Source organism: Prionailurus bengalensis, chromosome A1, assembly GCF_016509475.1.
Source record: "Prionailurus bengalensis isolate Pbe53 chromosome A1, Fcat_Pben_1.1_paternal_pri, whole genome shotgun sequence".
Classification (NCBI taxonomy): Eukaryota; Metazoa; Chordata; class Mammalia; order Carnivora; family Felidae; genus Prionailurus; species Prionailurus bengalensis.
Window position 1 is genome coordinate 156,638,239 of NC_057343.1, and position 27,055 is coordinate 156,665,293.

The window sequence follows — 27,055 nt, forward strand, 5'->3', positions numbered from 1 at the left end:
AGTGAGATACCATCTCACACTTGTCAGAATGGCTAAAATGAACAACTTGGTTAACAGCAGATGTTGGTGAAGATGTGGAGAAAGGGCAACCCTCTCACACTGTTGGTGGGAATGCAAACTGGTGTAGCTACTCTGGCAAACAGTATGGAGGTTGTTCAAAAAGTTAAAAATAGAACTACCCTATGATCCAGCAATTGCACTATTAGGTACTTACCCAAAGGATACAAAAATACGGAACTGATGGATTACCAGAGGGGAAGGGCGGTGGGGAGATGGATGAAATAAGGTGAAGGGGATTAAGAGAATACTCATCTTGATGAGCACTGAGTAATACATAGAATCAGTGAATCACTATATTGTACACCTGAAACTAACATAATACCGTATGTTAACTATACTGGAATAATAATAAAAATAAAAATAAAATATTTTTCCTAATACATTCTGGAAGATTCATGTAATTAGCTTCAACTGAGACTAAGGTACATAAGTACTGAGACCTATGTAACTTTTTTGCTATGGCTGCCAGGATTTTAACCACTACATTTAACTCTGAATTGCAGTAACTAATCTTAGCCTAGATTTTTTGTCAAAAAAACCTCTTTTCACTTTTCCTTTCATTCCTGACTTTTGGTCTTTTCTCCTGGTTCTCATACTCTCCACTTAACAGCTCCTAGTTACCCGTGAAGTCTTAGTTCAGGTTGTCCTGGCTCTTAATAACATTCCTGGATATCCCTCAGTGAGTTATGTGCTCCTTTCTCTGTGTTGCTCATTTGCCTGTTCCTCTAATATGGGCCACCTGTTGAGGTGATTCTTGATTTTCTCACTTCTTTACTCAATCTAGCCTATATGTTCCTTGTCTAATTCTGAGTCTTCAGTGCTTAGCCCCTAATAGGTGCTTAGTAGATAGTCACTGAGGAAGTACAGAAGTATAATGCAATGGCTTATGGGAATGTAAGAATGTGGAACCTGGAGGAAGAGCAGGAGTTGATCTGTGGGCTACAGCAAGGATGTCTGGAAGACGGTGAACAGCTGCCATCCTCAGTGCTCTCCTTTTGCTTGCCTTGTTATGGTGCATTACTTTTGATCTGTGTAGCTCATATTTTACATAATGTATTTATATGAATATTAGTATATATGTGCACATGTTTTCAGAACAGCGAGAAATGAAATCATCGCTCTATAAATTTAATAATATTTGCAAGAATATAAAAATACATGTAGTCAGATCATGTAATTATACATGCGTATTTGTGATTGGGGCAGGTGGAGTTTTATGGGTGAATCTTAGAATGTACATGGAGATAAACATGCTAAAGATTTATGAGATATTCCACTGAATACATGGAATCATTATTGTCCTCATTAAAACAATGATAGAAAATCTATACTAGCTTTTTAGTAGAAAGTGGTATTTCATTTATATGTGGTTTTATTTCAACTGCAGTATCACTGGATCAACTGTGAGAAAATATTTAAATCTCACAAATTCAAGTACCTTCTGTTTCCTAAATGTTCACATGGTGTATATATGTGCACAGAGAATGTTCACCAAATAAATTGTTTACTGACTAATGCAAGAAACTCAGTTTAAAAATAAAAATGATATAATTTTTTATGGAGGGTGCCATTTCTGGAAACTCAAATAAAAAGGATAAAGATTCTTTCACTTCTCATTTAAAACCATAACATTTCTGTTAGTATTTTGCTTAAAATTTCTTGGCCCAGAAGACAAAAATTTATGGCTTTAGATTAACTACTTTAATGATGTGACACAGAAACAGCAAAATGTTCTTTTCTACCTATGGTGTTGGTGTGATTGCTTCTTCAGGAGAGAAAAGAACACAATAAATTCCTGTATGGTAAGTCTTTTCCCACTTCTCTTTAGTTTAAATCTCAAAGGTAATACATATTTACAGACAGACAAGAGCGATAAAAATATGTGTGAAATGAGGTAATAATCTACAGTATTTGCATGTACTTAATGAGTTACTATTACAGAAAGAATGATCTACACTTCCTGTACTGAGAAAACTTACTCGGTGTCTACTTAGATTTAGCAGTAGTCTTAAAACAATCAGTGTCTAAACACTTGCTATCAGCTGTTTTAGCTCTGCTTTTCATCAATATAACACAATCATAACAAATTAAAGACAAGTCACTTGACTGTCCTGTTACATTAGCTTGATGAAATTAGTGGCTGGCAATTCTTAGTGGAAAGTGACAGGGCTTTCTCAATAGGTTCACATATCAATTTTTCTGGAGAGAGTAAGAATCATCTTTATCAAAATATCCAAAATTCTCTCTTCCTTCCTTCCTTCCTTCCTTCCTTCCTTCCTTCCTTCCTTCCTTCCTTCCTTCTCCTCCCTCCCTCCCTCCCTCCCTCCCTCCCTCCCTCCCTCCCTCCTTTCTCCCTTCTCTCTTTCTTCCCTTCCTCCCTTCTTGTTTCCTTTCTTTTTCTTTTTTTCTTTCTTTTCTTTTCTTTTCTTTTCTTTTCTTTTCTTTTCTTTTCTTTTCTCTTTCTCTTTCTCTCCCTCTCTGTCTCTCTTTCTTTCTTTTCCTTTCTTGCAACCCAACCAGCACTGGAACAGAAAATATCCAAAATTTTCTTCCTAAGATAATATTGCTCAAACTCACTGAGGAGATTTCAACTGTTCTGTTCCCAAAATAGATACAAGTAAATAGCTACTGTAATTCTTTAGCCCATAAAGTTATTGGTTGGGATGGAAGAAATGTTATTTTTCTGAAATGTTCCCTTAGAGTGATGATCTGTCTATATGAATGGCCTGGAGACAGGATGCAGATCCGAAGCAGTTTGACTCTATGGGTAATGTTCTTCCCTTTCTATCACGCCACCTCTTATTTAACTCTTTTGTAGAAAAAAATAAACAAGTCTCTTTGCCTTCCTATACCTCCCCCACATCTCACACTTACATTTTCTCTATATCAGGAGTGGTGGGTGTTATGGGTTGAATTGTGTCCTGTTGAAATGTGTATTTTGAAGTCTTAACCCCAGTATCTCGGAATGTGACCTTATTTGAAGACAGGGCCTTTACAGAGGTGATTAAATAAGATGACATTATTAGGGTGGGCCCTAATCCCATCTGACTGGTGTCCTTATAAAAACAGGAAAATTGGACACAGAGACATGCACAGAGGGAAGATGTTATGAAGAGACAAGAAACAGAAGATGGCCACATACAAGCTGAGGAGAGAGGTCTGAAACAGATTTTCCCTCACAGCCCTCAGAAAGAACCAATCCTGCCCCCACCTTCATCTTGGGCTTTGGATCTTCAGAACTGTGAGACAATACATTTCTGTTCTTTAAGCCACCCAGTTTGTGGTGCTTTGTTACGGCAGCCCTAGCAAATGAATACAGTAGGTTTTGAACCAAAGAGCTAGAGGGTGTGAGCATTTTATAGTATGTATAAAGGCAGGATTGGGCTACATTTGGAAGAGCCACAGTATATCAGAATAGAGAGGTTAAATGGGAATCATAGTAGGAAGATCAGTGTCACCCTATTCGGTCCATTCCTACAGTCTGTCTCCTCCTAGCTCCCATATTCAGTCTGTGATGCATTGTTCTTATTTGTGGAGATTCATACAATTATTACAGGCTAGAAACGAGTTCAGAGACCATTCCTTTCAGTGACGTAACACTGTATGGGTTTTCAAAAAGCCTTCATCTATACCCTTCAAGTCAAAACTATCATCTGTTCCTTTACCTAGTTGTCATTTGAGAACTGAGGAAATGGACTTTATGACTATTTTCCAGTTACTACAATTTTGAAAGTTGTTTCCTAATATCAGATAGGAAGGTTTCTGGCAACTGAGACTACTGTTTCTACTTTTTCTGTTTTCTCATTTATTCAGTTTTGGCTATTAATTGTTGAGCACCCACTATGTGAAAGTTCCTAGGGATGCAAAGGAATGACTTATGAGCTATAAATAAAGCACAGACAAGTAGAGTGGAAACACAATGGAGGGAAAAATTATTGAGTGCCTACTGTATTAAAGGGAAGTCCTAGGGGGTTCTTTCTATATTACCCTATTTTATGCTTTTTATCAAATCTCTCACCCTGTGGATTGCTAGACATATTTTACACATGAGAAAAAGGAGCTGAAAGAAATAACTCACTTAGAGACTGTAGGTTACTGAGCTGGGATTTTAATCTGGGAATGCTTGTGTCCCTAACTATGGCTTGGTTATAGGTCCACACTCCCACTGCAGGTAGGTCCCTCTGGTTTAGAATATTTGTTAACACTGGTGTTATCAGAGACAATACATATTATAAAAAGACTATAAATAAAATCTAAATGAAGACCTTCCCCCAATATCTGATAACCCCATGGTATTTATTACAAGTTGCAATCACATGTTTATTTGCTTAACGTCCATGCCTAACCATACTTTAAGCTCCTTGACGGTTACGATGGGTCTATATTTGGTCACCATTACATCTTAGCACCTAGGACACTATTTGTTATATAGGGCATTCAATTAATATTTGCTGAATGAATACAGAAGCAAATAATTAAATCTAGTTGAAATTTTAATTGGGCTGGTGCTATGAGCTGAATTGTTTCCCCACAAACATTCATACATTGAAGTCCTAACTCCCAGTACCCTAGACTTTATTTGGAGATATTTACCGAGATAATTAAGTTAAAATGAGGTCTTAATCCAATGCATAATCCAAGTGCATAATCCAATGATTGGAGTCTTTATAAGAGGAGGAAATTGGGACACAGATAGCTACACAAGGAAGATAATGTGAAGACACAGGGTGAAGGCGGGCATCTACAAGCCTGATACAGATCCTTCTCTCATAGCCCTCAGAAGGAACCAACCTTGCTCACATCTTGATCACATCCTTCTAGACTCCAAACCATGAAAAAATAAATTTCTGTTCTTTAAGCTCCCCAAGCTGGAGTACTTGTTACGGCAGCCCTGGCAAACTAAGACATGGTATACTGAACCAAACTCTCCTTTAACAAAAAGGTATATATTAAGATTTGCCCACTACTCAGTCAATAATAGTCCAAGTTTTACAGCTGTTCTAGGAACATAATCATCCATTCTAAGATAATAAATCAACTTAAAGCATCTTATACACTGCCCTGGCCATTGCACCAACAACTAAAAGGAGTTCTACACCATACATCCTGGGGGGAAGAAGAAGACTAATTATTAAACAATGCAGTTACTCTTTTGGAGAAAAAGAAGAGATGTAACAGGTTGTACAGTTTTAGAAACGAATATTGAATCCAAAATGTAGTGAATTCTCAGGAAGGCCTCAATTCTTCCTTTTCCAACCCTAGTCTTTGGCAGGCAGTCAGTAGCAGAGTCAACAGTAATAAGTGAAGTTGGTTGGTACTTCATCATTTTGTTGGAAACTGGGGGATGCAAGTCTAAAAAGCCCAAGTTCAATGCCAAAGTAGCTAATTTTGTCTGTAGCAGAATTCACAGCAGGGTTCCGAGCTAAAAGTGAGGTGGCAGGGCAGCAGCCCAACACACTGATGTGCTGCACTGTCTTCTGAAGATAGCCCCGGACGTAAACAACACAGTCTCTTCAAGATCGTCTGTTCTATTCACTGGTATAACTGTGATTATGCTAATGCTTTGCGTTAAGGATTTTACTGGGTATAGGGGTAGATTCATTTCATGACAGTTCACCTTTCACCTGGCTGGGGCTGTAATCACAGGAACTGACCCTGCCTTCGAACCAAGAAGTCTATGGATCTTATTTATATTCATTTGGTTTCTTCAAATACGACAAGCAAGGAGGATTCTACTGTGATAAAAACAGGATTTTGATACATTGAAATGGTTTTTAAAATTGAAAAGTAAACATTCAGAAACATGAAGATGATTTGGGCTTATATTATATTCTAAATATGGGTTAACACCACTGAGGTATATAAACACACTGATTGTAATTGTAAATTACCATGTTGTGCAGGAAAACAGACATATGGCAGGTGTCTTCACTCACTAAGCTATACTACAGCTCTTTAACATTAATGGGCATCTGATTTAAAGGAAAAAACTAATTTTTAGCAATGTGTCTCTGATATATCCCAATACTCCTCCGTTTAGAGAACTGCCTTTCTTTTTAAAGAAACTACAGATCTGACTAAAAATGAAAAGGCCAAATTTAATATTTTGAAATAAAATTGCCTTATAATTAAAAATTACCATTTTATAGATAAAAAAAGACTGGAAGAATGAATACTTTTAGGAACTCTAGATTTCCTAGCACCTTCCTTTAGAAATGTTTCTTAAATATTTTTATTGTATAATACATATAGCAGAACAATTTTATAAAATCACCAACGAGAGTTACTTATGTATATATTTCTATATGTAACACACCTTTTCCTTAAAAAATAAAAAGTATCATAAAGCTTAATAAACTGTTTTGCCTCACTCAACAATCTATTCTGAATTTTGTGAAAACTGTAACTCTATAATACAATTTTTACCATATATGGTGGTCCTTTTGATTTACTTAGCCTTTGTTGAACATTTAGGGTGTTTCTAACTTTTTGTTGTTAAAAAAATGCTTTAATGACCACCCTCATCACTAAATTTTTGCACACATACAATTTTTTCTTATAAAAATTCATTAAAGTCGAAATGACTGTCCAAAGAAAAATCACATTTTAAAACTTCCCATATGAATTATCCAATAGCCTTTCATGAAGGTTGCCTCAATTCACACTCCCACAAAATGGAATAGTCAAATAATTGTTTGTTAGTTTTGTCTGTAACCACCACCATACTGTTTATTGTAGTTTCATAATATTTGGTAGGACAAGGACACCCTGACTCTCTTCTTCAAAATTTTATTTTCCTAAGTTTTATTCTTTCCATTTACAACCACCTTGTCAAGAAATTCTCTCATATTCCGCTAGGATTTTATTGGAGGGCATTGTAGTTTTCACTTTCAAAACATTGTTTTACATAGATAATACAATTTTGTACCTTAAAAAAAAAATAGATTCTGCCAAGGAAACGAATACTGTTTAGTAAGCAAGACAATTTCTAGAAGAAAGCTATAAACAGAAGTGGCTACAATGAAAAATAAATCTCCTGATGTAGTTTTAGTATAATAGGCAAAGATGTATAGTATGTATACTTGAAAAATATGAAATTATAGAAAACATTTAGATGATATTTCAAGAACAATGTTTTGGAATAAGGGAGCATATCTTAACACTTCAAGTTTTCTTAGACAATAGATAGGAAAGATTCTAGGAACAAGAGAAATTGTTCTTTATGATAAGAAACTCAAAGTGTCAAAGACTGATGAAAGTATAAGAACAATAAACGCAATAATTAATAGAGTATTTGGCTGAATTTGAAAGACTTATGTAAGAAGTGGTTCAGGTCCTCTATTCTATGCTGAGCTAGAGATATCCAGAATATACAGATTCAAAGAAAACCAGGAATTACCTGTTAGACTGGTATTGGGTCAAGGGAAAACTCTTGAGAGTAAGGTGGCCAAAGGGAATGTATTTCTAAAATTCTGAAACCGTAGATCTACAAAGAGCTACGTCTCCTTTGAGAATGTGATAAAAGCTATCATCACCATCTTTAAAGATGCACACATGTACAAACACACTATTCTGCCTGTACTGTAAAGGGGTTCGACGTCTTCAGGTTAAGAATACTTGCCTTGTCTAAAGAAAACATGAGATAAAGGAAACATTTGATAAAAGAAATATTTCGGAATGATGGTGAAGATCTTATTGAGTGGCTGGAATTCGTGTTTTTAATTGACATTAGTGGAAATCTGGAAAATACGGAGACTCTGGACTACTGTTTGACTTTTGCCTCTGCCAACCATTCCACTGAAAATGTTTTCACTCTAGTATCACTGACACCTTTGCTAGCGACATGGTATATCTGACTTGATTTTATGTTATTTTGATCTCTGTATTTTGATACTGTTCAGCACTGACATCACATTGTTGGTTTTCTCCCAATTCTAAGGGCAGTTCAATTCTTAGTTTTGGGGGGTTTTATTATTAAGGTTTCTACTCATAATCTTAAATCTTTGAAAAACCTGAAATCCTTTAAAGATCAAAGTTTCCCTAAGGTCCAGCCTTTTCTCTTTACATAGTCAAGTCAAGAGGACGAGTGATGGAAAAATCGCATTTTAAGTTATGTGAAGGCTGATCAATGACACAACGTGGTGCTTGCCTAACCAGAGGTGCAGCAGCTGTGTGCAAGACACAGCTGTGCAGGTGCTGAGGCAGGTCCTTGGAGTTGTTCCCGAAATCAAAAGCCCATTACCAATTCTCCAAATACGCAGGGGCTACAGAATTCAAGAAGCAGCCTGGGTGAGAGAGAGCCTCCTCATATCTTTTAGGAGCTGAATGTTGACACAACCACAGTTGTTCATCCCAGCATTAAATACTACCTGGCCCTCTGCAGAAACATCTCCCTTTCAAGGTTGTCCAGAAGGGCTGTCTGGGAAAAGGAAGAAATGAGACTGGTGCTCTGTGACTTTTACTGGGAGAGTCCAAGAATAAGTGTAGTCATCTGTTGAATCTAAAGTTTGTCTCTATCTTCACAAACCTCTATGTATCATCAGTATTTTAACTTCAAACACTGACCAGAGAAAAATATACATCGTGAGAAATCAGGGAAAACTAGAAAAAAGCAATTAATAGAAATAAAAGCTAAAAGTTAATTAATTATAAAATAAAATAAAAACAGCAGTAAATAAGATAAACATTTTTACAAATACTTGGTCTTTGAAAATACCTATAGATAAATATTTTGTAAGAACTGATTAAGCGGAAAAAAAGGAGAAAGAAAAAACTGACAGATTAGTAATTAAGAAGACTCATATATAATATTTAGTGATGGAATCAGAAAGCAATAAATATTATATGCAGGTATGTCTGTTTAGTATATGATGATCAAAATTTACCAATGTAGAAGGAGAAAACTAGAAAAGACCAATTTCGTAGGAGAGATTGGAAAAGTGGTATAAGATATACCATCACAAAAACCAGGGAATGTTGACTCAACCATCACAGATATTCTCTAAGATGCATATCTGAGTTCAAAAGAAAGTAAGGAAAACAGCCAGGTAATAAACCAAATGGAGCTGAGAACCAGAGAAGTAAGCTGGAGCTGAGGCTGAGCAAGTGTTGTCCACCTTGCCAACCTCAGTAAGAAAGGGGTTCCAAACACAATGACCTGGGCAGGACTGTGGATAAACCAGTGGGATTCCATAAGGTGGAGATCTGGATTGAGACCTCCACCTGAAACTGAGCACTCTAAATGAAAAGGTGAATAGGAGGAAAAAAAAAAAAAAAAAGCATCTTTCAAGAAAGGGAGGAGCACAAGAAAACACTTGTATTTCAGCATGGTCCCTTGGGTAGGTATTGTGTACTCTTTCTGTACCTCAACCTCAAACCTTCCCCCAGAGGTTACTATTATCTTGGACTCTATGTTTATTTTTACATAAAGTTCTGCTTGGTTTTGATTAAAAAAAAAAAGGTATACTGAAATAATCTTCTGTGTTTGAATTTTTCACCCAATGGTGTGTTTATAAGGAAAAAAATCCGATGTTTACTGATAATCACAAGGAATAACAGACACAAGTAATTTTCAATTAATAACAGAGAGAGAGAGAAACAAAATATCCTAAACCATATACGTAATGTACCTTAAAGTCAATGCTAGGTAAAAACACTGGAATAATAAACTTCAACTTCCCTCCCCTGAATTTCCTAAACAACTCCCAAACCATACCTTAAGTATTAACCTCTTTAGACAGTTAATGGAGCTCTTAATGTTAACAGCCCTGAAATGAACTTCAGGCATCACCCATTTCCCCAGTTCAGCTCTGCCCAGAAGGGCGGGCCCCTCAGTTTGAAAGCCTGGAGTAGCCAAGAGGGGTGGCTGGGGCAGAGAGGTGGGTCCCCTTCACAGGGTAAGGGGTGAAGTGTATAAAATAGGGCTCTTCATAGCAGGGGGAACCAAAATGGGGCCCTGATGCCAGAGGAAAGCATACCGGCCCCCCTGGGAAAGGAGGCCACCCCCCTGCCCCCACATCCTCCTGTGGGGAGAAATCAATGGTTGGCTGACCATCCATCTTGTTCCGATTATAGAACCAAACTCGGACCAGTTCCTTCTGTAGCCGGAGCTGCCCAGCGATGCGGCTGATTTGCTGGGGTGTGGCTTCCGGCACTGCAAGAAGAGTTTCTCTAGATAGTTTACGATGCGTCGCTCCCTGCTTTCCTGTCTTCGCTTCCGAGCCTGCTGCAGGATCATCTCTATTTTGCATACACCCATAAAGTTCTTGGTGTCCACTTCCTCCAGCCACATTTTCATCAACAGTCCCAACTTCCACATGTTGGCGATGCTGAGCTGCTGGGCCTCAAAGCGGCAGACAGTTGTCTGGCTAAGAACCTTTCCAAAGAGAGCCCCACGGCAAACGCCACGTCGGCCTGTGAGTACCCCAGGGCCATTCTCTTTCGCCTCAGCTCCTTGGCCAGCTGCTCCATCTCTTTCTCTATGGCTGAGACGTCCTCTGGCAGTGCCAACCTTGGGATGCACTGCAGGACGATGTAGGGCCTGGGGAAGGTGCCCTCTGAGGGGCTCGGGAACCAGGCTCCCACCTTGCTAGCTCCGACCCCGGGCGTGCAGGGTGCCATCCCGCCCCGGAATTTGTATGGCAGGGGACCCAGGGGCATCTCCCACACCTCAGGGCCTGGGCTGACCCCCTGCTGGATTCCCGGCTGGACCATCAGCATGCTCAGAGCCGCCTGGGCGGTCAACCAGACCGGAGTGTCAACCCCCACCGGCACCGGTCCTCTGGGCCCGCCCCTACCACTGCCTGGCCGTGGGGAGAAGTATGAGGGCCTGGGTCCCGCCATGGGGTAAGACGGCACCGGAGCAGGGAGTCTGGTAGGAACTGATGGTCCTCGAGGCTTCGGAACAGCCGCCAGCCTTGCCCTCGAGCCCCGCCCCCTAGTGGGCAGAGATGGAGGTGCAGGTGAGAGAAACTGAGGCCAGTGGTGTATTTGGGCAGGGGTGAGGAAATCTAGTAGACCTACCAGTAATCCCTTGGGTCTGCAGGATTAAACGAGTGGGTTTCCCACCCTGGTCTATGCTTCTAACTCCCTCCGTGGTATAGGTCTCTCTCTCTCTCTGGCTTTGTACTTTGAAGAGGTCTGGGATCTCAGTCACTGCCTCCATCCTCTCCCTGAAGGGAACCTAGGCATTTTCTAACAGCTCTTCAGAACTCCAGTATCGAATCCTTTTCCTCCACATTATCTGTGGAGGAACCACCCCTTTTGGCTTCACAAATATTTGTTGAACATCTATATACCAGGTATTGCTGGGACCATTCCTAAATTCATTAACCATCCCCTCACTGCTATCATTGTGGTCACAAGCACTGCCAATAGCCTTCCCTGCCCATCTTCAGTTCCTGTGCTCTAAGAAACCTAAGCATTCCTCCCTAAATTTCTTCTAGTGTCTGTCAGTTAACTGTCAGCTTCTACTCCCAGCCCTCACGCTTTGTCATTGTACTCTCTCACCAGGGCTGAGTTTCTTGACTAATTATTCATGTTTCCCCCCACCAGCCCCCCAGAGCCTTTGCTCTGCAGCCTACCTCAGCTTCCTGGTCTGGTTTCCACATACAACAGAGACTTATATGTTTCGTCTTTCTCCCCCTCTGGAGACAGGTCTCAGAATAGGCCCGACCTGCTGTTCCCCACTGAAGATGCTCCCTTTAATACCTGCTTCACCAACATCAGGCTCCCCTATCCCTGGCCCCTTTCCCATCAGAGACCCAAGGATCTGAGAATATTTGTCCCTCCACCATGTCCCCATCTCAAGCATCCAGTACTAGGCTTTATGTGAAGAAAGTTAAGGAAGGAGTGGGAGAAGATCTGACCTCAGGTTCAAAGCTTCCAAGGAAGAGCTTTGGGAAGGGAGAAGACAGTCACCTTGGCTGGACAATCCCAGCCTCTTACCCTTTCACTTTCTAAATGAACCATGATGTGGCTTTGCCCTATCGACATCTACTGAAATTGGCCTTCTTGAAGTTATTGCCAACCTTCCAAATGTCAAATCTGATGGCCTTTTAAAAATTCTCATCCTATTAAAATTCTCTGCAGTATCTGACAAGGCTGACTACTCTTCTTGCTCCTTCTTTTTAAATTTCCATGACATGCTGGTAAGAGCCAAATTTGTATTTTAGCCCTGACTCCTAATATCCAATTCTGTATTTCCCACTGCCCCAAATCAAATTCATTATTTGCATTCCTAAAACTGCCTCTCCTCCAGGGCTCCCCGAGTTGGTTAATGGCTTTATCACCCACTCAGTCACCCAAGCTTAGACGCAGAAACTGTTCTTGACCTTTCCCATTTCTTCCTCCCTCCCTCTCTTCCTTCTTTCCCAGCCTCATCTACCACACTCTCCCTGCTTGCATTCCATCTTGCTCAGTGAGAATATCTCACTTTGCACTAAAGATGTTACACTTTTCACGACTATTATACCTTTATTCATGCTGGCCCTTCTGTCTGAAATGGCTTCCCTTTGCTTTTTGGTCTCATTCATTCAGGATTCTGCTCAAATGTCATCTCATTAGAGGACTTCTCTGACTATCCTATCTAAACTAGTAACCGTTATCACTCTCTGTTCCCCTTATTAAAGCTTTGTTTTGTGTTATTAATAGGCATCACTACCTAATATATAATTATTTGTCATATGCTTATTGTAGGTTTCTCTGCTGCAAAGAGAAAAGGGACTTTGTCCAGTTCACTGCAGTGTCTATGGTGCCTACAACTGTGCCTGGCTCATAGAAGGTGCTCAGTAAACATTCCCTGAATAAATGAAGCATGCTCTATCTCCAGCCACCTTTAAGATGCAGTTTAGAAGTGGGGTGCCTGGGTGGCTCAGTTGGTTGAGCGTCCAACTTTGGCTCAAGTCATGATCTCGTGCTTGTGGGTTTGAGCCCTGCATCAGGCTCCATGCTGACAGCTCAGAACCTGGAGCCTGCTTTGGATTCTGTGTCTCCTTCTCTCTCTGCCCCTCCCCTGCCCACACTGTGTCTTTCTTTGTCTCTCAAAAAATAAAACATAAAAAAAATTTAAGATGCAGTTTAGAAGTGACCTGATGGTGAAACCTACTCCCGCGTAGAGTTAGTTCCTGCTTTTGTAGTGCTCCCCTTATTTGATATATGTATGTTTTTATTATAACATTTATCAGTAATTTTTATTTTATGTCTCTCACCCTCCATCTAGAGTGTGAGGCACTTAAGGGCATGTAGGTGTTATAAAAGTCTGGAACATAATAGAACCCTGACTGATACACTGTTTAATAAGTGTTTGCTGAATGAGTGAATGAATTCTCACCTTTACAATTCTGAGAGTAAAGCACATTTAGTTCCAGAGTAACAACAAGAAACTTGACCCTCTCAGGAGCATCTCTATTCTTTCTCTCTTGTACTAGAACAAGGCCCTTAAACACGAGATTGGGGGTAGTAGTACCGTGAGACTAAATTTAACACAACACTACAGGTAACAAGGTCATAGATGTGACCTTGAAGCAATGGTAAAGGGAAAAAGAGTTGGGAAGTCAACTGCCATCTTTGTATGTGATTGCTGTCTGCATCTCAACTGTAGCCTTGGCTAGAATGTATGCTGGTAAAGAGCAAGGTCCTTGTCTGTCTAGTTCAATGCGAGATCCTCACCACCTGAAAGTGTATCTGGCACAGAGGAGGAAACTAATCAATACCTCTTTAATGTTAAAGAAATGAATCGGTGTAGCATTAATGACGAGAAGACATCCATATTTGCTTTAAGTTAGGTTTCAAGATGACAGTCTACCAAAAATAGTTTACAAGATACAACATTTCACTTAAGAATAATTTCACTATTATCTTTCCAGGTATACACGCATGCTATTCCTTTTTCAAAATTACAAAGCAACCAGTGTCTGCTAAACAGAATGGAAAGTGGATCACAAAGAGGAATAAGAGACAGCAATTATATAAATTAAAACCCACATATTGAAACCAGCCCATTTGCAGGAGAGAACCATAGAGAAAAGGTTCATTAGTTGTCTAAAAACAATAGCTGGAGAAAAATATTTTTAGTGAATTGGAAAAAAAAAGTGAATTCAAGTAAATTTGAGGAAAGATTATATTAAATGAGTGAAAAACATAGTAGCTAAAAACATTTCCTAAATGAAAAAGTAAAGCTATATTAACTTGATGGGTTTTAAAATTAACTTGGGTGCTTTCAATTAAGGCTTTCTCTGTACTTGGGCAGATTTCATCAGCCAACATGCCTATCTCCCGTTAATGCATGTGGGCCGCCACAAATAAAAGCCCATATTCTTAAGAGAAGTCTTGACATCTCCATAAAAGTATATTTAATATGCTAGGGAAATGGAGCGATCAGGGGGAAAAAAACAACAAACAGGAGCATATTTGGTTGGAAGAGAAAACAGAGATCAGAAGAAGGCAGGTGATGGGTATGCCCAAGACAACCAGCAATGCTTGGGCTGGGGCGCTTGAAAGGCTAATCCATCACCTTCAACAAATACAGAGACCTCTTAGTGAGTGATTAGATTACAATGTACGAAGCAGGCCAGTCTTATCCATAGGGAATTACAAAGTAAGGATAAGAAACACATGGTCCCAGGCTCCTGTGTATTTATAATCTAAATGGGGAAGGAGAAAAACTGTCAGGAGAACAGGACAGCTACATTTGCTCAAAGAGAAGTTAACCGTTTTCTATTATTAGGATCTTGGGAGTTAAGAGAAGTTGGTTTTTAAGCAGAAATGCACAAAGCACCAGGATTTGTATTATTAGGCTCTCCGTAAGTATTCTCTATTCTAAGACAGCAAAACCGGCTGCCAAGATCCACTAATGGTAAGAATCAGGAAATTGTGGAGGCAAAGTTAATAATAAACATTCTTATAGGGCTTGCTTCAAGTTTCATCCCTTTGGGAAGTTTTGCCCATACACTGGGGACCACAGTGGTCTCCCTTGGCCCCGAACTTACTGCATTTCCACTTAGATAAATTGGCAGCCTTAAAAGTTAGCTGGAGTTTCATGTCTTACCTCCCCACCTAGGAAATATGATATCTCCTATGGACATTATAGACACCATTCTTTTTGTACTTATGGGCCAAAGCATGTGCTAATGCATGAGCTATTCACAGTGTTCTCAGTATGGTATGTGCATAAAGACACCTGGATGTGAAGGAGATCCGGCTTTCACTCACACTATCCTGTTGGTCAGTTATCTTATTGGCTAGGAAGGTGATCTTCGCTTCCTCATCTCTCCAAATAACACCTCTCCCAAAGCTGCTCATGCTCCAGACAGAGGAGAGGGCTTTGTTCAAGAATATATGAGAAACGTCATTTCTCTAGCAGAGGAACAAAACCAAAACAAAACAAACATTTTGAATGTAATTAAATCAACAGAGTAGACTTCGAGATCTAAGAATGATGAACAAGTCAGGCAGAGAGGGTAAGGCAGATTGGATGGTGCTATTTTCAGAGTTTCCTCCACTCGGCAGGTGTCCTAATAACCTAGCACTGACCATGCATCAGGGTGTAAAGGCACTGTTCACCTGAAGGGCAGGTGTAGGTCCCCAAGAACCAAATTAGTCAAGGAGCAGGACAAAAGGCAAAGGTAGGAGACAAGATCCAAGCACTCGGAGGTTTGTTTCTCTCTGGGTCTAGGAAGTAAAGTCAGGCATCCGGGAAAACTGTGGCAACTGAGGATAGTAAGGAAAGATGCCTCGCAACTTCCAGTGAGAGAGTCAACACCACACCTTACAACAATTTAGTTCATTGAAAACTACCTCAAAATACATGGAAATGATTAAACCGTTAAACCTTTGTGTGGATTTTTAAGTAAAAAAGTGCATTAAGACAAAGTGAGGCATCAAAGATAAATTAAGCAATTAAGACATAAGTGTACCTGCAGGTAAAGTGCACAGAATAATACTGAAGTTGTGAGGCACCTGAGTGGCTTAGTCAGTTTTGTGTCTGGCTCAGGTCATGATTTCACCGTTTGTGGGAGCCCCGCATTAGGCTCTGTGCTGACAGCTCAGAGCCTGGAGTCTGCTTTGGATTCTCTCTCTCTCTGTCTCTCTGTCTCTCTCTCTGCCCCTCCCCTGCTTGTACTCTCTCTCTGTCTCTCAAAAATAAATAAACGTTAAAAATAAAAATGTTAAAAAAGAAATAAATGCGTAAAATAGATTAATAGCACTGTTCGGCACAGGAGAGAGTAGAAGACAAGAACAGGGTGAAAGGACAGCTACTGATGGCCAAACGCTTTACTCATAAAATATGTAGAGAAAAACTAGAATGTAGTAGGACTACCGACATAGAATCTCTTCATTATCTTACTTTCAGATTCAGATTATGAAGGGCTTTTTTTGTTGTTGTTGTTGTTACTTCTTTTTGTTATTAAAAAAAAAAATGACTCTGCTGTGATATAATTGCTGCTTAGAAGTAAAAGTTCATGACACAGATGTAAAACAACCACATAGCCAGAGGCTACAAAGTGGTTTGCGTATATGGGGAAAAATCCTTCCATTATATTTTGTAGAGCTGCAGTGTTCATGAACTATGAACTTCCTGTGCTATAAAATAATATTAAATATAAAAACTCTACAGCCTTCACCAGAAGCCTCAAAGAATTTTAAATGTCTATCTATATAAGGCAGGAAGAGCAACTGAGCTGAGCAGGGCTGAGTTGAAAGGCACTCTGGTGATGAGTCAGGTATATTCACAGATAGTCACAGATAGATAAAGTGTAAAGGTTCTTGTTATGTCAAGTGGGATTTAAACAAACTTTTTAGCTGAGTTTGCCCTTGTTACACAAGAAAAGCTTTAAGGATGTTCTTGCATTGATTAGTCTAGTCACTGTTCTTCTGCATTCAAATTTGTACTCTCCTTACACTGTAGAGCAAGAGACACACAACTTGTTTAATGAAAAATATTCCATTATATTGAGTAGTAAAATACACCTAACAGAAATGACAACTTATGACCAATGAAACCAGTAATTCAGGAGGTGATATGGCCTCAGAGAAGTAAATGAGAAGTAGAGGAGAATTTCTGTTTATAGGAGATAATTCTTTTAGGCACTGTATTTTTTTTTTCTTTGTTAAAGAAATTCCAAATTAATTGATCTTGGTGCCATTAGCATCGCAATATTTGGAGTCTCTGAATTTCCCTGGAATCTCCTTAGGAAACTATGAACTAAAGCAGACCTAACAGAGACACTTATATCTTTTCTGGAAAAATGAACACTTATGTTCAGTAACATGAAATGCAATAACGACCACGGAAAAGAGGTAGTACCAGACTTAAAATTTTAAGTTCCAACACAGTAACTCTATCTAAATATATAAATTAAAAACTCCTTTTAGCATTTTAAACCCGACAAAGTCCCTGGTTTCAGACAGTGAGGTAGTAAGTCAAGTTATTACCTGAATCCTCCTCAAAGTCATCTCACTATGATTCCAAAGGTCTTAAAGAGAAACAACCAGGCTATCAACGTCTCTTCTGAGCAGAACACTCATGCCCAAACCCACATTTATTTCTCTAGAGTTCACTGCAGCTCTCAGTAGCCTGTTCTCCATTCTAGGTGTGTGCACATAACATCAGGCAGATGAAGGTTTCATCTTCTGAAAGCCTCAGAACTCTGGGAAGCAATTATGTCAAAGCAGCTATGTGTGAATGGAGAAATGAAAGCAAGATTTCAATTATCATTATGTATTTAATGAAAATTTAACGGTTTTTTGGAATGTCCAACTCTACATTCACAAGGCTCCAGAAGTATAAAAAGGTATATAGTGAAAATGCACAGCATTTATTTTTAATTTTTATTTTGTTGCCAATCATGGCATCATTTCCAAGTGTTAACTTGGTTAACTTCCAGCTAGAATTTTACATTTTGCTTACACAGAATTTCTTGTAATAATTTAAATTCAAGAAAGACATTTGTCTTTTATGATTGACAGGAATGTAGATGAAACATAAGGAAGAAACCAATGAATTTAAAGAAGTTTCTCACAGGGATATGTTCTAGGGCAGGTGTCATTCTGAAAGAAAAACAATTTATTAAAGAACCAAGCGTCTTTCAGGGAGTGTGGAAGAACAGGACATTAGCAAGAAGAATGAAAGGGAAAAGGGTCAGCGTGGAATTTTAGTAGATTAAGGACAATGAAGAAATGAGGTTGAATACTAAAGAACAGGCAAACTGAGGATAAATACTGTATTTCAATAGAAGATGCATGGGGAGGCTCTAAGAGTTAACGCTGTGAAAAGACATGACTGGAATCAGGACTTAGTCTAGAAAATACAAAGATACAAGCAGGAGAGAAATGACAGAAATTTTTTAATTCTCAATATTGAAAAAAACTGAACAATTTCTCTAAAACTGTAGAACTTGACTTGCTGGATAAAACAATTTCTAATAATAATAACTATAGGAAGTCCTTGCTCTGCACAGTATAAAATGACTATAAAAAATGACCATGTAAGTTGAAACCATGCACAGTTATCATGACAATCAATGGGAAAAACTATGGTTGTTCCATGACCTTAAAAATTTTTTTTTTTGTCAAAACATAAAAATCCACCTGTGGCCAGCAAAAAACATGTAGGGGAATTAAAAAAAAAATGGTAAAAACAACTGTATTTAGTACACTGTAATTTAAAGCATTAGAAACAGAGGCACCTGGGTGGCTCAGTCAGTTAAGCGTCTGACCTCAGCTTAGGTCATGATCTTGCGGTACGTGAGTTAGGGCCCCGCATCAGGCTCTGTGCTGACAGTGCAGAGCATGGAGCCTGCTTTGGATTCTGTGTCCCCTCCTCTACTTGTGCTCTGTCTCGCTCTCTCAAAAATAAATAAATGTTAAAAAGAATTTAAAACATTAGAAACACTGAGAATGAAAATGTTCTATTTCTTGGTAAAAAACTTACCAAAGTTGTTTGAACAGTGCTTGCCTTCTCCTCATAGAACTTATGATAGAGTTCAAGCAAATCTTTTCTATGCCTTGGCTAATTTTCATACTCCTAAGTTTGGATCAGCTTCCAGCATTTTATCCTTCGCACTTCCAATGTCGTGAAATACCTCTGAGCATTCATTTCATGTGGAGTGTTTTTTGCTAGCGTCACTCTCTCCGGGACATCTTCATCTTTTTCGTCACAAACACTTTACAATTTTACTTCCTGCATTCCATTTCTTTGCTGCACTTTCATCTTTGTTGGCCAGGTCTCTTTTGGTCATCTATTTTTATAAAATGGAAGATAATGCTATCTGTGCATAAACTGAATAACAGATATGCAGTGGCCAGTGAAAAATTAGAAACAAGTGATGTGACTGGCTGCTGATCACGATGTGCTTCTGTTATTTACATAGAGATTTGTACTGAATGCAATCATTCCCAGTTAATACATTGGGGTAACTGAAATGTGAACTTGTTTTGTGTGTGTGTGTGTGGGGGGGTGGAATTTGGCGTTATTTAACTCAACTATGGTAACTGAAATTTGGGTATTTGGGACCATGCAAAGTGAAGAATGACTATTTACTGAGCCTCAACTATATGCCAGGAATTTTAACAGTCCTATATGGATGGTTTCACTTAATTCTGACCACAACCCGATGAGATGGTACTAGTGTTATCCCTATTTTATAGGCAGTGTGATTATAAATCTTCATCTGATCATATTATACAATTAATTCTCCTACATATTTGGGAGAATACAAACTACCCACAGTCATGACAAATCCAAAGCTTTTACTCATAAATGGTGACTTACTACCATTAAAGAGTTTGAAATGACAAGTAATATATTCATTTGAAACAGGTATCTGAAGTAAAAAGTCAGGGTCTCACAATAGCATGGAAGGAGGGTGGACAGTTTCAGAAGATGCGCTAACTCTTAGTGGCAGTGGGGTACCAGTCAATAAAGGAGGATGTCAGGGAACTAAGAATTACTCTTGGGTCCTGAAGGAGTTTACCATATGTCCTTAACTTTCCTCCCCACTCCATATATTTCAATGAACGCTCTCTATTTAGGAACAAAGAGAATCTTTGCAATAAACAGAAGACTTTTTGCTAGGAGACCACAAACTCCTTGAGGGGCAAGAGGCACATCTATCAATCTTTACACTGTTAGTCTAGACTAGTGCCTAGTACATATTAAGTGCTCAATAAATCTTTATGGAATTAAGGAACACATATTTACAGTTAGTTTCTTGCCTCAAAACAACCAAGAATAACTCAAGTTTGTGGAAAGACAGAAAGTTAGACTCTAATTTTAGGGGAAACTAATTAATTAGAAATTATTAATTGGTAAAAATAACTAAATTTGGGTTTTCTGAAATTTGGGCTTTGCCACATATGTTGATTTTATATGCTTGATGTTATTTCTGAAGAAAAGCAAAACGAAGTAACTCTGAGAGACTGTTCTTCCATATTGGTGCTGCAAAAATTGGAACTACAAAGGTTATAGAAGACAGTACTTTCACTATAAAATTCAAACTGCATATCATCTAATTCCACAAGTAGCTTTCCCACCATTTCTCACTAATGTTTCTCAAATATTGGTTATGTTTATTTTTAAAAAAAAATTTTTAAAGTTTATTTATTTTTGAGAGACAGAGGGAGACAGAGCACAGAGGAGGGGCAGAGAGAGAGGGAGACACAGAATCCAAAGCAGGCTCCAGGTTCTGAGTTGTCAGCGCACAGCCCAACATGGGGCTCCAACCCATGAACCATGAGATCATGCCCTGAGCTGAAGTCAGATGCTTACCTGACTGAGCCACCTAGGTGCCCCAAATATTGGTTATATTTAATCACTTGTATTTGTGGCCTTAAGTCAACCATCTCTTTTTCAAAGCTTAATCATTTTCCTTGTGGAAACTAAGCAGGAAAGGTATGGCTACTTTGCCACATAAATTAAAATGGGAAGAAACACTAAAATTTTTTGAAGGCAATTTACTAAAAGGAAATAAAAGTAAAAATCTGAAATAATTCATATTTGCTTTCTAAACATACCTCAAGTATTTGCTAAAACTAGAAGAATCTCTAAGCCAATACTGAATTTAGTAGATTATTAGCAATTTTTAATTTAAGGTCTCTTACAAGAGTCTCATTTATAGAGATCTTTGCTATACAAAGCTTAAAACGATGTTTATGTTTCTTTGCCCAAATTTTCAACAAGTAACTTCTAAGTATTTTAGAAATTAAGAAATTATGTAATACAACTGAATTCTGTCAAGGATTGTGTCATGAGATTATTCAAAATATCTATACACTAGCTGGCATAAAATTTCTTTATTTATTGGCATAACATATTGAATACTTGGGGTGAGATCCGTATGAGTGAAGGGATATTAATAAACAATATGGACAGAAATTCCATACCAATTCTCAAGGAATATTTAGACATCATGTATCTGTTAAATCAATTCTAGTACCTAAAAACTGAACTCACTCATCAAGTTATCTCTCAAAATTTATCATTAAATAGAACTATTTTCCTCTAAAAAAGGGCTATCTTTTTAAAAATATGATGAAACAAAAACTTAAAAAATACTATGACTTCTTTTAAAGTACTGATAACGAACTTAGAACATCTTGGTATTTTATACACTGAAAATATCTGGCCTGCCTATGGTACCTAATGTTCACTTTGAATTTTCACCTTGGTACTAATGAATTTATATTTTAGATGTTTCTGATCACTTTTAGAAAGCAATACAGTTTTTCTGAAGAGTTCTGTGTTCCGGGTAATTTTGTCAGCAGATTTGTCACTGGTGACTTGATGTCCGGCTCTGACAAGGCACACAGAGCGGGCAGGGTGGGTGCAGATGGAAGCAGACACAGAATGTGTGGCTAAGGGCAGAGACCTTGTGGCTTGAGGGAGGCACAAAGTGCACAAAGAGGAGTGACGGGCCGTGGACCCAGGCAAACCACACAGGTCAGGCAGGGAGGGGCGGGCAGAGACGGTGGGCTGGGGGAGATGTGATGCCACAGGCTGCAGACAGAGACTCTAGGTGGGGGGACTGAAGCCAGGGAGACACAGAAGCCAAAAACTGTAAGGAAAGAATCAGACACAGAGACTAAGCCAGATGAGAGACAGAGAGTCAGAGGTCAGAATACAGGCACAGAGGGAACCATCAAGAGCAGTGACCCAGACCGAAGTGACAGAGGGAAGGAGAAATAGAGGACAAGTGAAGCACAGACAGCCATGGGAAGGGAGAACAATACTTAATATACGGTAAGAAGGGTGAACATTTCTGTCTTAGGTACTACTGGCACTGACTTACTTTTCCAACAATCAGGGACACAGCATTAAGAGTCATGAGACAGTGCTATCGGGACAGTAAATGTAATCGCTCTTACAAATTAACTCAAAATGTATAATTTTCAAGTACAAATACAAATTCATATTATTTGGTTATTTATCCTAAAGCATTCCAAAAATAGTTTAATTTTTTTTTTTTATCTTTAAAAGGAAGAGTTAGCTCAGTAAAAGGAGAGTTGTCACCTTTACTGCCAAATTCTTTGAAGGATTTCTCGCAAATTGGTTCAGAAAGCTGTAAAAAACATGGTGGCTATTTTTAATTTTTTTTTAAGTGAGATTTTTGAAGTGCAACTAGTTATATTCTCTGTGATTACTGGAAAACTGAATGAATAAAAAGCAGAGGAAAATATTGGATCTGATTAAGTATATATAATCAGGGAAAATACTAGTGATCTACATAAATATCACATATTTAGATAGGTTATTCTAAATGATTCTCTAATCAGTTATTTCCCCAGAATTCCTGATGCTAGCTAATTATAATGAATGATTCACTGAAAACACAAGAATTTCTGGTGGTCAACTTTTAGAATACTCATCCCTTACATTAACTAATAATTATAAGGTAGCATAGAACAATGAATAGGGAAACTAACTGATGAATAACAGCTACAAGGCCAATTCTACAGTAATGAACAAAAACTGCCTGAAAAGTGCTATTTAGTTAATGAAAACATCACTTAAAAGGATTAGAATGTATATCCTTTGAATGGGAAGAGGAATGCTACAGTTCTTGAGTAGTACACATAGTCAAATAGTGGTACAGTATCATAGATGAGAATATGCCTTGAATTTTAAGTTCTGTTTACAAGGCAAGTATAGATTTTCAATTACCTAATTAATTTGAGCTGTGTCTAAAAACATATTAGACAACTCAACTTGTCTACACATTCTGAATGACACCACATCTAGAAGCAATTACTGTTGATTTTTCATTGCTATCTTTAGAAGCAAGTGATTATTCACTAACAAAGAAGAGATACAACTCTTTCACGTCATTTCCTAAAGATATGTTTTCAGCTGTAAACTGAAGTAAATATTTAGCAAATATTCAGTAAGTTCAGTCACTGTAAAGAGTTAATCTGGACTACTGAAGCAAAGTAAAATTAGGGTTATGTTAGCAGGTTTTCTACAATTGAAATATACCTAGAAATTACTAATTTTCCACTTTCAGTTCTGGAGGGGGAATGGTGCTTGACAGGCATGTGTCATCAACAGCCTCCTTCTACATCCAGAACCAAGATGAGGTCATCTAAATATAGTAAGTTTTCAAGTTTAATTCTTAACCCCTAAGACATCTACTATGGTTCTCTTTTTTCCTTTTTCTTTTTTTAATATTTATGCTATTATCTTTCCAATTTTGAGGTGCCCTGATTTATATCAAGTGTTCTAGATAAAATGAAATATTAGAGAAAGGCCTGTCTCAAGCTATGACAGACAAGGACAAGGAAAAATGAGATGGATACAAGTTCTGGGAGGAAATAAGTTGACAGGCATCACATCTCTAGACTACACAGCTTTAGTGAATCTAGCTTCAGGTATTTCCTTCAAAGTAGGTGGAAAAATGAAGCTGTGAGGAGGCAGAGCCTGCCATCCTTGTGAACCTGGTGCAGAGTGACCACAGGTGTGTCAAAATACTGATCCTTTTACCCTGCAGGTCTCCTGGAAGTGGCTCTGTCCCTTCACCCCTGGACATAAGCAACCTTGCCTGTGAAAACCAGGGCACCATATAAATGTTACACTTTTCTATATGTGTAGCTCAAGGAAGAGTGGAGTACCTTAATAACTTGCTCATTCCTATGCTTTATGGTTACCAGAAATCTTAGAGAACTCATAAAATAGATCTGATGAGAAGTTGAGGTTTTCAAGGACCCAGAACAAGAGAATGCTGGGAGGGAATAAGGGTACAGAATTTTGAGCTCAGTAGGTAGCCTGGAATTTAGGAAGGATCTCTAAAGTCAGATGGGCAAGTACTGTCTTTATCAGTGGGAAGTGGCTGGAGAGCAGGACTAGAAGGAATGTCCCAGAAATGTCATCTTCTCAGTGAGGCCTTCTCTGGCCTCCACCTCCACATACTTCAAGTCCTCTCTTCCTGCTTTATATTTCTCCTACCAATTGCCACTATCTAGCATGCTACATGTTTTCCTCATTTATCTTGTTTACTATTTGTCTCCCCTACTAGAATGCAAGCTCTGTAAGGGACCTTTATTTGTTGCAATTCATTGCTACCCCCTTGGCACCTGGAACAACGTCTAGACTGCAGTAAATGTTTGCTGAATGAAGGTGTGCCGACTGAACACACACACCCAGAGAGGCACGTAGGGAGCACAGTTGCTTTCATCCTGTATTTTCTATCTTTCTGTGACTCTGGTTTCTGTGAAATATTTTGTGACCCTTATCAGTGTCACAGAGCACAAACGAAAATATGAACAACTAAGTTATTTGTTGTTTAAGATTAGAATTAGAGACGGGAAAGGAAGGGACAATATGTCTGCAAATGCTTTTTCATTCCCATATGATTAAAATAATAATAGTTTTAAAATGATAGCCTTAAATTCTAAAATGACGAATGAGAATATACAGTACCACATTAGGTTTTTACAGGGCTTTCTTTCTGATGAACTCAAAATGTCCCTCCGGATACTACACAAATTCTTCTTACAACATTTCTACAAGATAAGTGAGGTGGATACTTGCTGTTGCCATTTCATAACAGACATACAAACAACGAGAATGTGGGCTATACAATAAACGATAAACATAGGTCCTACTAACCTGTTATGTAATTTCTTGAATAACAGTGTTTTTAACTGGCTGATTTTACTAGTAGGAAACACCACTAATAGGAGTGGGGCAAATAGTCTGTTGACAGATATTCAAGACCCTTCAAATATTCACCATTCCCTATATGATAAGTGAAAAGTCAGACTTCATTTTAAGTATAAGGTACAACACTGCCAACTTCTAAGTGTGGAGTTGTCAAGCGTAATATTTGTTTTCAAAAGAAAAATAAAAACAACATGACTGTACTGATAATAATGACCATGGATGTGTTAAATACAACTTAAAAATTTTATTGTACCTGTTTTTAAAATACATATATATTCACAGATAAATAACAGTGATAAAATGAATCTACTATGAACAACAGATCTATTTTTTTGTAAAGGGAAACATATTCAGCAATGAAGGAAAAATACCGTCTTAAATGAGTATGTATTTTTACAGGCAATTTCACTGTGATGACCACAGACTTTAGTCAAACAATAAAAACAATATCGCTTAAGAAAAACTTTATAAATTAGAAAGAAGGGGGAAAAAAAGACTTCACTAAATTGAATGCAGAGTCTAGATATTCATTATTAACTTGGGCTTGGAGAATTTTAGGTGTTTCCAAGGTACAGCAACAAGCTTTGGTTATTTCCATTTGAACTTCCTGCCGTCCCTCAAGTGCCATCACCTCAATCAAGTAGGCCATAGAATAGTTTCATCCTCTCTTGCCCTTAACTGATTTCCTCCTCCAGCTCCTCTATATTTTGGTAATGTTTTCATTATCCCAGTTACTTCTCATTCTAGCTTACTGTTGTCTTCTCCCTCTCACTGAGCCTCCACGTGCAATCTATTTGCCAACAGGGAGTGCAGATTCTTCCCCAGTCATATTTGTCATCTCTCTCCTTTCCTGTCTGTTCCAATTGCCACCAATCCAGTTCACCCCATCCGCCTCTACTAGCTTTATCGTCATGGCCGGCTGAGTCTGCTGCCTCCTTCTTTCTTTTATCCATTTATTAAATTAATCTTCTTCAAAATCCCATTTTGATCATGTCATACCTCTTGTTCAACATTTTTAAAGAACTGTTTGAGAGAAATCACTGATTTTGATTGAAAAACTGTTCAGTTTTTATAAGTACGTGTGGAAAATGCTGGGGGTTTGGCCCTCTTTTCTCATGATGCCAGTTTCAAAGGGAGGAATCTACCACTAGCAGAGGTCCAGGAAACCGTTCTTTTTAATTTTTTTTTTTTGGGGGGGGGAGAAAAGATAGTCATGATAAGCTATTGTTTACTGCTATGCCCCCAACTTCCAGAATAATACCTGGAATATAATAAGTGATAGAAAAACATTTGAGGAATAGATAGATATATGCTGGGGAGTGAACATGAAATCTCCTTCTGATTTAAGCCAAATTTTTTGGAATAAAAACCCAAAGGGAATAGAAAAGTTACAGGGAGCAGCAAATTCTGTCCTAAGAAAAATAAGAGCTACATAGTGAGAAGACTTAGTGATCAAATGATATAGTGTGCAAATGTGATAAAGAAGAAACTTAACATCTTTTCTCTGATACATTGTACAGCAAAGTCTAATGAGGCAGTCAGGGAACAAGGCTAGGAATGAATTATCTTCAATGAACTTTTTACTGCCTTTTTAGAAAGCTGCTCTTAAATCCTAAGATATCAGAGCAGGATGAGCCTTATAAGGCTTTAGCCCCCAAAAAGCTTCTGGTGGTTTCTACATAGGCTTGAGCGGTCACCAGAGGTGCAGTTTAAATCTGTTGTATAAATTACTTACTCCTGAAGAAGAATTAACCCCAAAACTGGGCAGCTTAAAACGATACACATTGAGCACACACAGCTTCTGTGGGTTAGGAATCTGAGTGTGGCTTAGCTGAGTAGCTG

At 38.4% G+C, this 27,055-nt stretch overlaps 2 protein-coding genes across 9 annotated transcripts in view; both read right to left on the minus strand.

Moving 5' to 3' along the window:
* The window catches only part of FAM172A (family with sequence similarity 172 member A), a 429,997-nt gene that overhangs the window by 117,880 nt on the left and 285,062 nt on the right, over positions 1-27,055 (minus strand). The window contains exon 10 of one of the 8 annotated variants that reach the window (XM_043593707.1): positions 17,165-26,236. The exons of the other annotated variants lie outside the window; for them this stretch is intronic. Within the exon in view, the coding sequence (XP_043449642.1) occupies positions 26,229-26,236 (8 nt within the window). The 3' untranslated portion in view covers positions 17,165-26,228. Of the gene's footprint in view, positions 1-17,164; positions 26,237-27,055 lie in introns of those variants that run through there. 8 annotated transcript variants of the gene reach the window in all.
* On the minus strand, positions 4,395-12,993 carry POU5F2 (POU domain class 5, transcription factor 2). Its single transcript, XM_043593750.1, is given in 3 exon segments — positions 4,395-10,201; positions 10,204-10,455; positions 10,458-12,993. Coding segments are annotated over 3 exon segments (1,008 nt in total). The 5' UTR covers positions 10,903-12,993; the 3' UTR covers positions 4,395-9,890.